Genomic DNA, 13,636 nt, shown 5'->3' with positions numbered 1-13,636 from the left:
ATGAATTGTTTATTTCTGGAATTTTAGAAATTGTAGGTGTAAAATTTCTAGAAACAAACAGGACATGGAAAAATGTTGGTTTTATTAAAAAAAGAATGCATTTATTTCAAATTTGGGTAGGGGATGCAAAAAAAATAATGGAATGTAGGAAAAATTGAAATGTAAATATTTGTTGATACAAGCTATTATAAATCTAAAATCATCTTATTTAGATTAGAGACTAAAATGCATTATGCTAAGTTATTTTTACTCACAAGGACTGAGTAAAAGGACTGTGCAAGGACTCAGATAAATCAAAACAGCTGAGGCTTAAGGTGATGTGAAAACGAATAGATTTTTTAAAATCTATTAAAATTGACTTTCGTATTATACCATTCTTGTGATTAAAAACCCGAAGCAAAATAGTATACAGGAGTATTTAGAGGCAAAATGTTCCCCAAAATAGTTTTTCAAGATGAGCAAAATAATCAGTTTCTTTGGTGCTTGGGTTTTTTTTAGGCATAATTTCCTCATGCCCTCTTTTCCCACAATAAAAAAGTCAGCAGAGCCCCCCTTGAGCTGTTCATGAACGTGTTTCCCCACTGTTCAGCAGGACAAGGACAGTCATCAGCAAAATGAAGGGTTGGCAATTTGTCTCAACAACTTCCCACCTTCTCTTGGCCCCTCCCACCCACACCAGGGACGTGTGCACCTCCGGCCAAGAAGAAAGGACCCCTCTGCTCAGATTTAACTCACTAAGGTTTTTCTCAAGAACGGCGTGGTGAGTGATAGCTTTGCTGAAACAAGTAGCCACTTGCATTTATGAAGAACCTACTCACCAGGCATTATGCTGGCTACTTTACTGCCTGATCCCGTCCACTCTACACACAACATAGGTGTTGCGGCCTCAGGAGGTGTTACACTCAGTAAGCGGCCGCGGTGGGCCCTCGCTGCATCTGGGGCTTGTAGATAACAGACTGCACATACTTACTACCGTGTCATCACTCCACACTTGTCAGGTGACTGTGCACATGTGATGCATCATAGTTTTTCTATGACCAGGCAACAAAGCAGCAAGATGGTGCTGAGGCCTGGTGTGAAATTGGCCCCTCAACTCTATTGTTAGATTTGGGTGATGTTCTCTGTAAGAGGTTGTCTTTGGAGCAAGCTAAGCAATTGTGCAGGAATATTAGCTTGACGTGGGGTCCCTTGGCCTGGCCTGCACCCTCCACAATCCGGGACCCCTCAGGGGATGTCAGAGAGCCAGTTTTGGCCCGATCCTGCAGGCATAAAAGGCTAATATGCAAACTGACTTAACAGACAAACAACTGGTCGCTATGATGTGCACTGACCTCCAGGGGGCAGATGCTCAATGCAGGAGCTGCTTCCTGGTGAGCACAGCAGCAGTGGTAGGAGCCTCTCCCACCTCTGCAGCAGTGCTAAGGATGTCCAACTGACTGCTGCAGGCCTAAGCAGTCAGTCGGACATCTCCCCATGGCTCCCAGACTGCAAGAGGGCCCAGGCCGGGCTGAGGGATCCCCCTGAGTGCACGAATTTCATGCACCAGGCCTCTAATACAGAATAATGACTAGCATTTACTAAGCATTTACTATGTACCAGTCACTCCTCTAAGTGTTTTACTAGTAACTCATCAAAGATGTAAATTATCTCTAAATTAACCTGCAAATTTAACATGATTGAATTCTATACATTATGGGTATGCTACCTATCAAAAAAATAAGATTTAATTTAAAAAGCTCAATTTCTGCCCTGACAGGTGTGACTCAGTTTGGATGTACATCATCCTGTACATCAAAAGGTGGCAGGTTTGATTCCTGATCAGGGCACATGCCCAGGTTGTGCTTTCCATCCCTGATCGGGTCATGTACAGGAGGCAACCAAGCTATGTTTCTCTCACACATCAATGCATCAGTGTTTCTCTCTCTCTCTCTCTCTCTCTCTCTCTCTCTCTCCCCTCTCTCTTTCTCTCTCTCTCTCTCTCTCAAAAAATCAATAAAAAAGATTGATTTCTTTCAATAAAAATAAAAGAAAAATAAATAAATAAAAAGCTCAATTTCAATAATCTGAGCTGACAACATTGAAAAGATCTTCTAAGATTCTTGAAGCTCTTGAATAAGGAAGAAGATGCTCAAGAATCTTTGGCTCTTCAACCAGAAGGCATTTTCTCTACCCAAGAGTAAGACAATACCTCCTTAGCACCTCAATTTTTCGACAGGATTTGCTAAGCTCAAGTTGCCCCCAAAAGTCTCCAGAGAAAGGCCAGAATCTCCACAAAGACTAACTTGACATATATACTGAAGGGGCTCAGCACACATTTTCCTAGATTATGCCACTTTGACATGGGGATTATTTTGAGCCAAAGGCATGGAGACCCAAAAGATTCAGGAATAGCTTTTTAAAATAAATAAATAAATATAATTAAAACCTCCCCCTTAACTTTCTAGAAGAGTTTAGATAGAGGGCCTGGTCTAGGAAGAGAGCTATCACCAAAGATAACTACAAAGCATATGGGCTAGGTGTGGTGGGCAGGAGAGGGGGGAGCTCAGCAGGGCCCGGAGCTTAATGTCCTCTCTGTGAGGCTCAATTGCCTGACTGCCTTACGTCTCATATTCTTATAGGGCCTCCATATGTACATAATTAAACTTGTTTTTCTATTGTTAATCTGTCTTATGTCAATTCAATTAACAGACCAGCTAAAACGACCTAGAAGAGTAGAAAAAACAATTTCCTCTTCTACAACACTAAGCTCTGCTATGAAAATTATTTTCCCAACTTTGGATCTTGGAAGGACTTCCAGCTCAGGCCAGTTCACACCAGAGGGCAAGTGAATTCTGTACAGATATGGACTAGATTGTGGCTTCTATAGGCACCCCGTTCTCTGGGTCACCCCTACCTCCTGCGGTTCCTGTTGCTACACCATTTCATTCATCAGTGCAGATAAGCCCTCAGTTAATCTAGGCCTCCCAGAGGCAATTTCCTTTTTCAGGACTTTATCATACAATGATATCCTGTAAACTGAGTAGAGCAAACAGGTGGCAAAATGAGTTCCTACCTGACATGGCCCCCAGGAGAACCAGAAGGACTGCTTCCAGCATACTTGATAGTTCACCTCTGTGCACACTTCCAGCAAATCACCCAGGAGCGGAATCCCACCTTATATCAAAGTGCATTCCAGATGTCGCTCATCTTCCCCTCCCGTTTTGTTGCTATGCAAGAAATCAAACAGAGGCCTGAAGGTAACCAAGGGAGACTCTAAACACTGCAGGAATGTTTGTTCTTCGATTACCTGCTTCTGTGACTGCATGGTAACCAAGGGGCCAACCAACCCATCCTGGTGAGCTCAGAGTCCATCTCAAAATTCCACACCTACTGTGCGGACAGAGAACCCCAAATAGGGAAGTCAAAAAGCAAAGAAAACGAAGAGACACTGAGATGACAGTAAAAGCCGGACATGAGCGCAGTCATCCACGAGGGTCTCAATAGCCAGGCACTCTGTCCTTCTCAGAAGTAGGGTGGGGAAGTGGGAATTTTTCTGCTGACTGAATTGATCAATTGGACTCAGAATTGGGACCAGACCCCTCTTCAAGGCGGCGATAGACACGGCCTCTTGACTCCCATCACCACCATGCCACTCTAGCCCTCAAAGAAGTCTGTGGAGGAAGATTACTGGAGTCGTGCACGAGGCTTCTGCCCAGCAGGGAGTGATGTGCCCACCCCTCCAAGGCAGGTCTGCCCTATATGGTGCTTTCATGTCCCATGCAGCCCATGCCAGCTACAGGTCTGGTGTGTGGAACACAGCTGGGCTGGAGTCCAGCCTCCACTCAGAGAAGGAGCAATGGCAGCAAAGAGGGTGATGGCCATGGAGCAGCCTGCGCCCTTGACATGGTGCAGTAACAATAGCCGTGGGTCCAGTGGAAGGAAGTCAGACTTGGACCATCTCTCCTCTTCCTTTCACTCAAGAACTGCCCTCTGGGGGAGGGAAGCCCAGAAGCTCAAGGCTAGTGGCAGGAGGAGGGTAGGGGGCATTGAGCCAGATCCTCCCACCAGGACCATGAGCAGCAGGAGTCCCTACAGGAGCTCTGAAGACCACGTGTGCCCCACAAGCAAACCGCATTTGGTCCCTGCTGGTCAGTTAGTCAGTATGAGCCAGTAGCTGCCACAGTCATGGTGAGAGCCAGCCATGTAGGCCAGCAAAAGGCCTACACCTTTCCTCTCCCTCCTCCTCAACCTTCCCCAGGGCAAAGAGGGAGGGAGCCTCTTGGAGCCATACCTCACCACTCGCCCAGGCTCCAAACTGTCAACCCCAGCTCCCCCTGCTGCAGCAGCCAGTAGCAGGGAGATGGCAGCAAATGAGATTTAGGACAAGTTTGAAATAGAAGCCTTAAAAATGGTGGTGGACCATGAATAACTGAAAATGACCAGGAAGCAAGATATTAAGGGAGAGTCAACAGAAGCGGGTTGAAAACACAAAACCATTTCAGTTTATGTGCCCCTGAATTGAGACTGTTAAGTTAGCTGGTTATAGCGCCTTCCGGGCACACAGAAAGCAAGGCTCAGAGAGTTTGAGTGACTGGCCCCAGGGTAAGCCACTAGTAGTGGTCAAGCTGGAACTTTGTGTCCCCTGCTTCCCAAACCCAGGGCAGCAAGGCTGTCTTCCTTCCCTGCCCACCACGTGCAAAGCCTTAGCAGGCCCCTTCTAGCCTCCGGGGCCTCCTACAGCCCCTTTCCCACTCTTGCTGCCACCATTTTGGCTAAGGTCCATCTCAGTAGCATCTGATGCATTTCACAGATAACTGTCAGGCTAATTTCCCAAAAGTACATTTTAATAACTGTCTTGCCTGCTTCAAATACAAAGCAACCTGCACCCTAGGAAGAGCTGACTTTACCTGCATGAAGCAGGAAGTAAGATTCGGAGTGTCAGTCTGTAGGTTTTGGTGTGAGACAGGTTAGGTGGCAAAAGCATAGGTTTTGCTGTGTGACCCTCGGCAAATGACCTAACCTTTCAGAATCTCAGCTGTGCTTCTATAAACCAGAGCAGTAATACCTGCACGGAGTATTATTTAGAGCAGGACATGAGACAATGAAGTGAAAGAAGCTGGCCCGGAGTCTGGGGTGTATGATACTATTTTCCCCTGAATAGCACATCTATAGGACCGTGGCAAAGGCTGAAAGGCAGTAGGTACTCAATAAACATGGACTGAGAAGAAGATGAATACACAGTTGCCAAGTTACCAATTTCTCACCTCTCCGTTTTCCCTGTCATATTAGTTACTGCAAATAATCCATTTCATGACTCATAATTAAAGCTGAAGCGATGGCTCAGATTAAGTTATGGAAACCGTCAGAACAATTAAACCTTTGAATGAAAGAAACACTCACATCGATTTAATTTTCAGCCTGACTACACAGTGTTCTTCACATTGCCCTGTTTTCACCAAGTTAAGGGGAGTCTCTGCTTCCTTCCCCGCCCTGGCCCAGGGATAAGGGCCATCGTATGGAATTTGTTGTGGGGTTTTTCTCCTGTAGTTACAGCTTCTGGGTCCAGTCCTGAGGCTGTTTCTGCCATTATGATGTTCTGTTGCCCATTGGCCCAACTGCCATCTCCTTCTGAAAACACGTGGTCCCGGCACCAAGGACCCAGCCGGGCCAGAATCACACAGAGGCTGAATGAGCCCCGGAGCTCCCTGCCCTCTTGTTCCTGACTTCTTCTTTTTTTTTTTTTTTAAATATATTTTATTGATTTTTTTTACAGAGAGGAAGGGAGAGAGATAGAGAGTTAGAAACATCGATGAGAGAGAAACATCGATCAGCTGCCTCCTGCACACTCCCCACTGGGGGTGTGCCCACAACCCAGGTACATGCCCTTGACCGGAATCGAACCTGGGACCTTTCAGTCCGTAGGCCGACGCTCTATCCACTGAGCCAAACCGGTTTTGGCGTTCCTGACTTCTGACACCCTGAGTCCTCCTGGTTCTACCGGGGTCTCAGCCCAGTGGGGTGAATGGGGCAGCTCAAAGACAGGGCTGGAATCTTTGGGGCAGGCACCCGCCCCCCCCAGCTCCACACGAAAGACCTGGGAAGCCTTCTCCCATGGCATGTCTGGCCCAGCAGCAAGTGGCTCAAGCTGGTGCTTAAAGTATTTAAAGGGACTTCCCTGAAATCTAGCTAACGCTCCTGCAAGTGTCTAATTTGCTAACAAAGGAGTTGTGTTCCACACATCCATTGACTTAGAACCTAGAACACATTTCCTACAGATGGATTGCTCACGGCCTACAGACGGTTACATAATCTATAAAGGCTCAGGATGAGCACTAGAAGTGCTGCTGTGCACGTTCAGTTAAGTTCCCTTAGCAGTTCCGTGGGCATTGGGGGCTGGCCAGTGAACCTGATCCCCTTTATATCTGGGGGGTCGCCTTTATATCTGTCCATGTTTATGCAGTTACTGGAACTATGGGCTTCAGGGACCCAAACCCTAGGACACGGCACCCGGATTCCACCATTCAAGCACCCCTATACCACAGGTCCCCTGGAGAAAGAGAGCACGCAGGGCCAGGCCCACACTCACAGCAAAGGCAGCCATGCTGATGGCACGGAACTTCAGGAGCAGCAGTGAGCTCTCTCCGGGTCTCCTTTGTGGGCCACTGTGCTAGCAGGCACAGGGCTCCCACCCCGCACCCCACAGTTCTCTCACACTGTCTCCAGGCAGCCTCAGGCAGCTTCCCAGGCCAGACGAGCGCCTATGCTTCTTTGTATCCCAGATACTTCACAGGGAACACGGTGCCAGATGCATAGCTGGTGCTCAAAAATGGTGGAATTAATCAATTTAATTTATACTCCCTCGCCCTGTGCCATTTTCTTCCTTGTACCAACACCCATCCAGTGAGGGCACATGTGTCCTTTTAAACAGAATGGTGCCCCCTCTCCTACCGCCTCTTGTCTTTTATCCCTACTCCTGTATTCACTGGAAAGGAAGTAACTGGAAAGGTGTTTGTGTGTGGGAGGGGTGCAGGGGAAGAACCCACAGAACCGAGAATTAGATCTGGTTTGGTTTTGATTTGTTCTCTCTTTTGTTTGTGTGTGCTTTGCTGCTGTAACAAGAAGTCACACTGTCAGTCGCTGAGCAGGCGGGGTGATGAGGAGCTGTTCCTTAGGAAAGAATGGAAGGAGCGTCTGGGGTCTGGACGCTCCTGCCTCTCAGGGAGAGGGGACAGGCTCTTTGGTGTTTTATACTTGGGGATTTTCCTAATGGCCATCCAGCTTGGCTATGGGGAAAGGGGACAGGTGAATGGACACTTTGTGGGCTTTGTTCGGAGAGATCAGAAGAGCCCCAACCGCTATGGACCCCTAGGCAAAAGCCTGGGAAGGAGGCCTGTGAAGACAGATGACTGAGCCAGCCAGACCAGCGACTCTGCAGCGAGGGGACCCCTAAGGGCAATGGCTGATGTGAGAACCATGGGCCCCTTTTCAAACAAGGGCTCTATGGCAAAGTTGGCATGCGGAGTCGCCCACACACCGAGATAGACACGGGGGGGGGGGGGTGTGTGTGCAGCGGCTGAGAACACTGTGACCCGCCTGTCACAGGTGAGGGTCTCCTGGGCCATGTGGCAAGGGGCAGTACCACTGGCCTAGCCGCACTGGCCTGGACCCCTTGGCATTTGAGAAGACTTGCCAGGGCAGCCAGGTTGAGGTAAACCTGAAAAGATTGGACACCTCTCCAACAGGCTTTTCAGGAGAGAATATTCTAGCAAACACTTACCTAATTATTCATGGAAGTCTCTAGGCATATGAACTTGAGTGGATGGAAGAAACAGAGAAATATAGGTGTTTATTCAGGTATCCCCTATTCCTACCCCTAACAAAGGGGGTCTGGGAAGGAACCATATGCCTTTTCTCTTTAAGGATTTCTGAGGTCATCAGTTTGTCAGGTTTCTTTCTGCCTGAGATGTCTCCGCTTTTTCTGCATTTCCTCTGACTGGGGATAAAGGCTCTGCCCCTGATAAAGGGATGTGAGGCTCAGGGGGAAAGGGTATGGGGAGTGAGGGAGCCTACTGAGCCTGGTCAGGGGCTGCCCTGTCCAGCAAAGGTGAGTGGGTCTAGAAAGCTGGACGCAGGGCTCTCAATTCACTGCTATGCCTGCTTTAAAATGCCTCGTGGCTAAGATTAGTTGATACACTAGGTTCCCTGGGCAATTCCAAATGATGCAACAAGCATGAAAGAACACACTGAGGGGAATCTGAGGTTCCTATGTATGCAGGGTAACAAAGAGCTCTGCTTTCATGAGTCAAATCACCGGGTTGATAGCTTATGCTGAGGTCTAATGGTTAGAGCTGACAGAGGCCAGCGTGCTCTTGGAAAGTCGACTCTAGATTAGGCTTGGTTGTGGGCTACTTGACTCACAGCCTTTGATAATGTGTAGTCTGTGAGGGAGACTGTACCATCCTAGCCACGGCGGCAGCCAGAGTTGGTAGAAGTAACCATCGCCGAGGGAGAGTTGATGCAGACCTCCTTGGGTTACAATGGAGAGGTATCTGTAGCAGGTGAGGTTTCAGAGGAAGATAAGACATCTCTATAGGAACCCAATCAAGGAAGACACATCATGTGTGTATTTGACTGTTACAATTTGAATTCATGGCAATAACTCTTGGATTGGTTTAATCTACTACATGTGGTGTGTGTGTGTGTGTGTGTGTGTGTGTGTGTGTGTACATGTGAGCATGCACGTGCACACACACACATACACAGGAGTGTGCATGTGCGAGACTTCTGGCATTGGGGTAGGCATGCCAGAGATGCTGGTGAGAGCCTCCCCTATCCACCTTCTTCTTGGGGAATTTGACCTCCCAGCGCCCCTGGAGCAGCCTCGTTCACCCTGCTCTTCCACAACCCTGGCCACAGATGACGGACCGCGATGCTCAGCTAACGCAAGGGACCCAGGCCATAGGCAGGGCTGTGCCAGGTATAGTTCCTCCTCCTTTTTTACCCTCTCAAGACATTAACCTGAGACACACGGAGATGGTCAAACGATGGTGGTTATGTAGAACCAAGTCTGGGGAAGTGTGCTGATGAGTAAGTGGAAAGGCAGAGAAGCGGGAGACAGGAGCAGACACAGAGAAAAACAGAAAAAGGGGGACCCTGAGGCCCACGAGAAGCAGGAAAAACTTGGGATCCCAGCACCCCAGGTCTGTCCTGAGTGGCCCATAGAGCCTTCATTGCCAATTTCAGTGTCTGGGAGTTGCCTGTCAAATCCTTGTATCCTGACTGTAAACCCCAATAAATTCCAACTAATTCCAATAGGTTCTCTTCTTTGCAACCAAATAATCCCTAAGACAGTTTGATTGAGCAAGATGAGAGAGTAGGTGTCACAGACACAGCGACAAGTGGAAGCTGTTGGGGTGTCTGTGACTTACTTTAAAACACTTCGGTAAGGCAGTTAGTCATGCTCTTCCTTACTCTAAGGGCCGCCAGCTGCTCCAATGGAAAATTCCCCTCCAGGGTAGTCACCGAGTGTTTTATCAGAAAAGCCACTTCAAGAGCTTCTGTGGTGGATGGCTCACTGAACACCTGAGGCTTTGTGCATTAGCATCTGAATGTCAGAAATTAATTTTTATTGTTGAAATTAGTTCTTTGTTAATAAGTATGGTATTAGAAATGGACTCTTGTTGATGAAGTTAAAGGTATTCAAGATATGTAGATTGACTAAAATATTTTAACGGTGTACTGTTCTTCACTATCCCACGAGTGGAGTGGGAGATGTGAGATGTGTAGACAGGTTCCCTTCAAGGAAACCTCCACTGCCCACTCCTTCAGGGTCGGCTTCAGTAGAGCCTCCTTGCCTGAGGCCACCTTTCCTGTGGCAGCCTGTATCCAGTGACTGAGCCTGATGGGGAGAAAGTCCCAGTCATTTTGACCCAATGCAAGACAACCCTGGTGGACAATATTAAGTCCAGAGCTTGACACTGGTTTGCTTGATGCCTCCTTGCATGTACATTATCATTCAACTTTTCCCTCTGCCCAATCTTAATCCTTTCCCCACCCTTTTTTGAAAAAAAATTTACCTTAAATTATATTGACTTAAATTCTAACTAAATATTAGTATTGTCTTAACATTCGTAAAATATTGTTATTAGCATTAAAAATTCCATCCAAGTTATACTAGTAGATTATAAAGCTCCCTCCATATGAAAATAGATAAACCCTTAATTATGTTATACTCTTTATAAACTAATAAAGAGTGTAATAGGTATAAATCAAGTTTGAAGATCATCTATACTTTTTCTGATATTCAATTATTTTGAGCTTTTTCTATTTTTAAAGCAGGACTAGCTGGCCATATATGTTAACTGGTGTCATGTCATTTGCATTTGTTTCTTATGATGGCTCCTTCCCCTTCCTCTTACAGGGTTTGATCCCTAATAAACATTTTGCACCCCAAATATTGTCTCAGCACCTGCTCCTGGCACACTCGACTGGTGAGAAATGGGCTGTAAGAAACCACTGAGGCTCATAGCACACGAATAATGTGCTGGGGCTGCCAGAACAAAACTCCACACACTGGGTGGCTTCAACAACACATCTGTGTGGTCACACAGTTCTGGAGGCTAGACGTCCAAAATCCAGGTGTAGGCAGAGCTGGTTCCTTCTGAGCGCTGTGAGGACAGGGTCTGTGCTGGGCCTCTCCTTGCTTTGTGGGTGGCTCTTTTCTCCCGGTGTCTCTTCACATCATCTTGCCTCATGCCTGTCTGTGTTTGTGTCCCAATATCTGAAAGAGCACAAGAAGCACCATTAACACTCATATTCCTAGCAACATTCTGTTCCTGTTGATGTATGTATTCTCTCAGACAATAGAAACTTGCTCTATAGCTCTGTTCTTTCTGAGCTCTCACCAGAATCTGCTTTAACATTCATGTCTTCCCACACATGGTAAGGTAGCCAGTTTAATTCCCAGTCAAGCACATGCCCCATTTGCTGGCTCGATCCTCGATGGGGGGCCTGCAGGAGGCAGCCATCGATGTTTCACTCTTTCCCAACAATCTCTTTAAGGCAATCCAAGCTTTTGCTACTGTGCACTTTAAATTGTCCAGCCCCTACTCTTACCCAATTCCAAAGCCATTCCCACACTTTTAGGTATTTGTTACACCTGCACCCCACTTCTCAGAACTAAAATCTGTATGAGTTCAGGGTTCTTCAGAGAAATAAACTAATGGTGGGGGAAGAGGGGAGAGATTTCAAGGAATTGGCTCATGTGATTGTGGTGGACAGCAACTCCAAAAATCTGAAGGGCAGGGCAGTCTGGTAATTCAAGTAAGACTTATTGTTGCCACTCTTGAATCAATTCATGAGTTGAAAGGCTGGAAATTCAGGCAGAATCTCTATGTTGCAGTCTGGAGTCTGAATTCCTTCTTCTTTAAGATTATCTTGGCCTTTGCTCTTAAAGCCTTCAACTGATTGGATGAGGCGCACCAACTCCATGGAGAGTAATTTGCTTTACACAAAGTTTACTAATTAAAGTGTTAATCACATCTTAAAATACTTTCACAGTAACAGAAACACTTTGGTGTTTGACCAAGCATCTGGGCACCATAGCCTAGCCAAGTTGAAACATAAAATTAACCATCACAAGTGCGTAGCCTTACGAATGGGTCCTGAGGCTTAATCCTATACTGTCTGTGCATTGCTTAGGAGGAGCTCTGTTCACCTGTTGCTGGGTTTCAGTGAAACAGATCATGTCTCTGAAGTGCTGTGGCCTCTACTCCCAGTGACCATCTTACTCAGGGTTCCTAAAAGGACAGAGTACTGACTCTCCATTGAGTTCGTCAGTTTGTGTATACTCTTTGAATCTGGTAGTAAAACATTTCTTAATACATTTCTGTATGAATGACCGGGTTTGGGAGATTTGCTTTCTTTACAAACTCCGAGGACAGTTGTAGGGGAGTAGTTTACCTTTATTTACCTCAATTTTCTCTCAGTAGCTATCCTCAACTATCAAGGACCTAATAGTTTTGCATCGTGACCAAACTGACTCAGGTCAGTTCGTAATAATGGTGATGTGTGGTTTCCATGTAGCTCAGGGACACTCACTTAACTCACTTCTCATTTCACTCAGGTCTGTCTGTTCAAATGTCACTCCTTCTGAGCAGCCTTCCTTGATGGAGCTAACTGAATTAGCCAATGGAAACACACATACTGTACACACTCTCTCACACACATGCCATCACCTACTATTATGTCCGAACTCTGCTTCACTCCTTATTGACACTTATCAAACCTGAATTATAGTTAACAGTTTCTTTGTTTTTGATTTTTCTCCTCTGCCAGTATGTAAGCAGCATTGAGGCAGATGCCGTGCTCACTGCTGCAACCCTAGAGCATACCGGGCATATGTTAGAAGTTAATCGTTACGTGCTGATGGAACACATGAACGAACTTATGCAAAATTCACATCTGTCAGGTGTCAGCTATGCGGCACTGGGGCTTCAAGGCACAAAAGAGGTGGTTGTGTAAAAAAGTAAGTGTCCAGCCCTGGCTGGTGTGACTCAGTTGTTTGGGCATCATCACATGCATGGAAAGGTTTCCAGTTCAATTCCCGGATGGGCACATGCCCGGTTTGCAGGCTCAATCCTCTGGATCCTCAGTAGGGGGTTTGCAAGAGGCAGCTGATCGATGTTTCACTCTCTTTCTCCTTTTCCTTTCCTCCCCCCCCCCCCTCTCTCTCTCTTTCGCTCTCTCTCTCTCTCTCTCTCTCTATATATATATATATATATATATATATATTCAACTTTTGGTCCTGTAACTCTGCCCTGCTACTCTCACCCCTTGCCAATCTCACTCTCTGCGCACCTTGATTCAGTCTTCCACATAAGCTCACCTAGGTTCGATTTCTGGTCCCCAAGAAGCAGTTCATCTGACCAGCCCAATTGTATGAGAAGTTCAGCAAATGTTGTTTTTATGTGAAGTGATATGTTTTGACTTTTCATGGCTTACTTGGTGTGCCTCAACAGAAACACTGAAATACAGTGACAGGTTGTTAATTAAAAGGACAGGGCCTGGGGAGTGGGGGTGGTTGCTAAGCAGAAAGAGTGTGCTAAATAAGTTGATAATGCAAACAAAACTCCAGAGAACATTTTCAGTCCACACAGAAGGGCACTTTGTTTTCAAATATTGCTTAAGTAGATAAGAAACGACTCCTTATCTACCAAAAAAATGATACCAAACACAAATCATTCTTTATTACAGCAATTCTCTTAAGTTTCTATACCAGGTAGCAGTTTGCTAATCTAGTTGTAGCATATATTTGCAAAAAAGAAAAAGGAAAGAAAAGATATGTATCTCTAACTGGATATAGTGGTGGTGGTGATGATGGTGATAATAGTGATGGTGCTGGTGGTGAAGGTGGTGGTGCTGGTGGTAGTGATAGTGGTCGTGATGGTGGTAGTGGTGAGGGTGACGGTGGTGGTGATGGTATTGATGGTGCTAGTGGTGATGTGATGGTGGTGGTAGAACAGTAAAAGCTAATACCACTAAGTCCCTCCTATGGACCACAGAGGCCCTGAGAGATGAGCTATTGAGGCTCACCCTTCCACCTGCAAAGGCTCCAGCAGCACAGTTGGAAAACAGCTGATCCAATTCCCTCATCTTA

At 46.4% G+C, this 13,636-nt stretch overlaps 1 protein-coding gene across 1 annotated transcript in view; it reads right to left on the bottom strand.

The window, feature by feature from the left end:
- CDHR3 (cadherin related family member 3) overlaps window positions 1-3,095 on the bottom strand; it is a gene marked incomplete at both ends in the record, with an annotated part of 54,931 nt that extends 51,836 nt beyond the window's left edge. Inside the window, one exon of the mRNA XM_081102176.1 lies at window positions 3,053-3,095. Coding sequence (XP_080958302.1) covers window positions 3,053-3,095 — 43 coding nt within the window. The remainder of the gene's footprint in view (window positions 1-3,052) is intronic.
- Window positions 3,096-13,636: the final 10,541 nt, after the last annotated feature.

The sequence above is a fragment of the Myotis nattereri genome, assembly GCF_964212035.1.
Source record: "Myotis nattereri genome assembly, chromosome: 11".
Taxonomy (NCBI): domain Eukaryota; kingdom Metazoa; phylum Chordata; class Mammalia; order Chiroptera; family Vespertilionidae; genus Myotis; species Myotis nattereri.
Note: the sequence above shows the minus strand (reverse complement) of the source record. Positions and strands in the feature narration are given on the sequence as shown.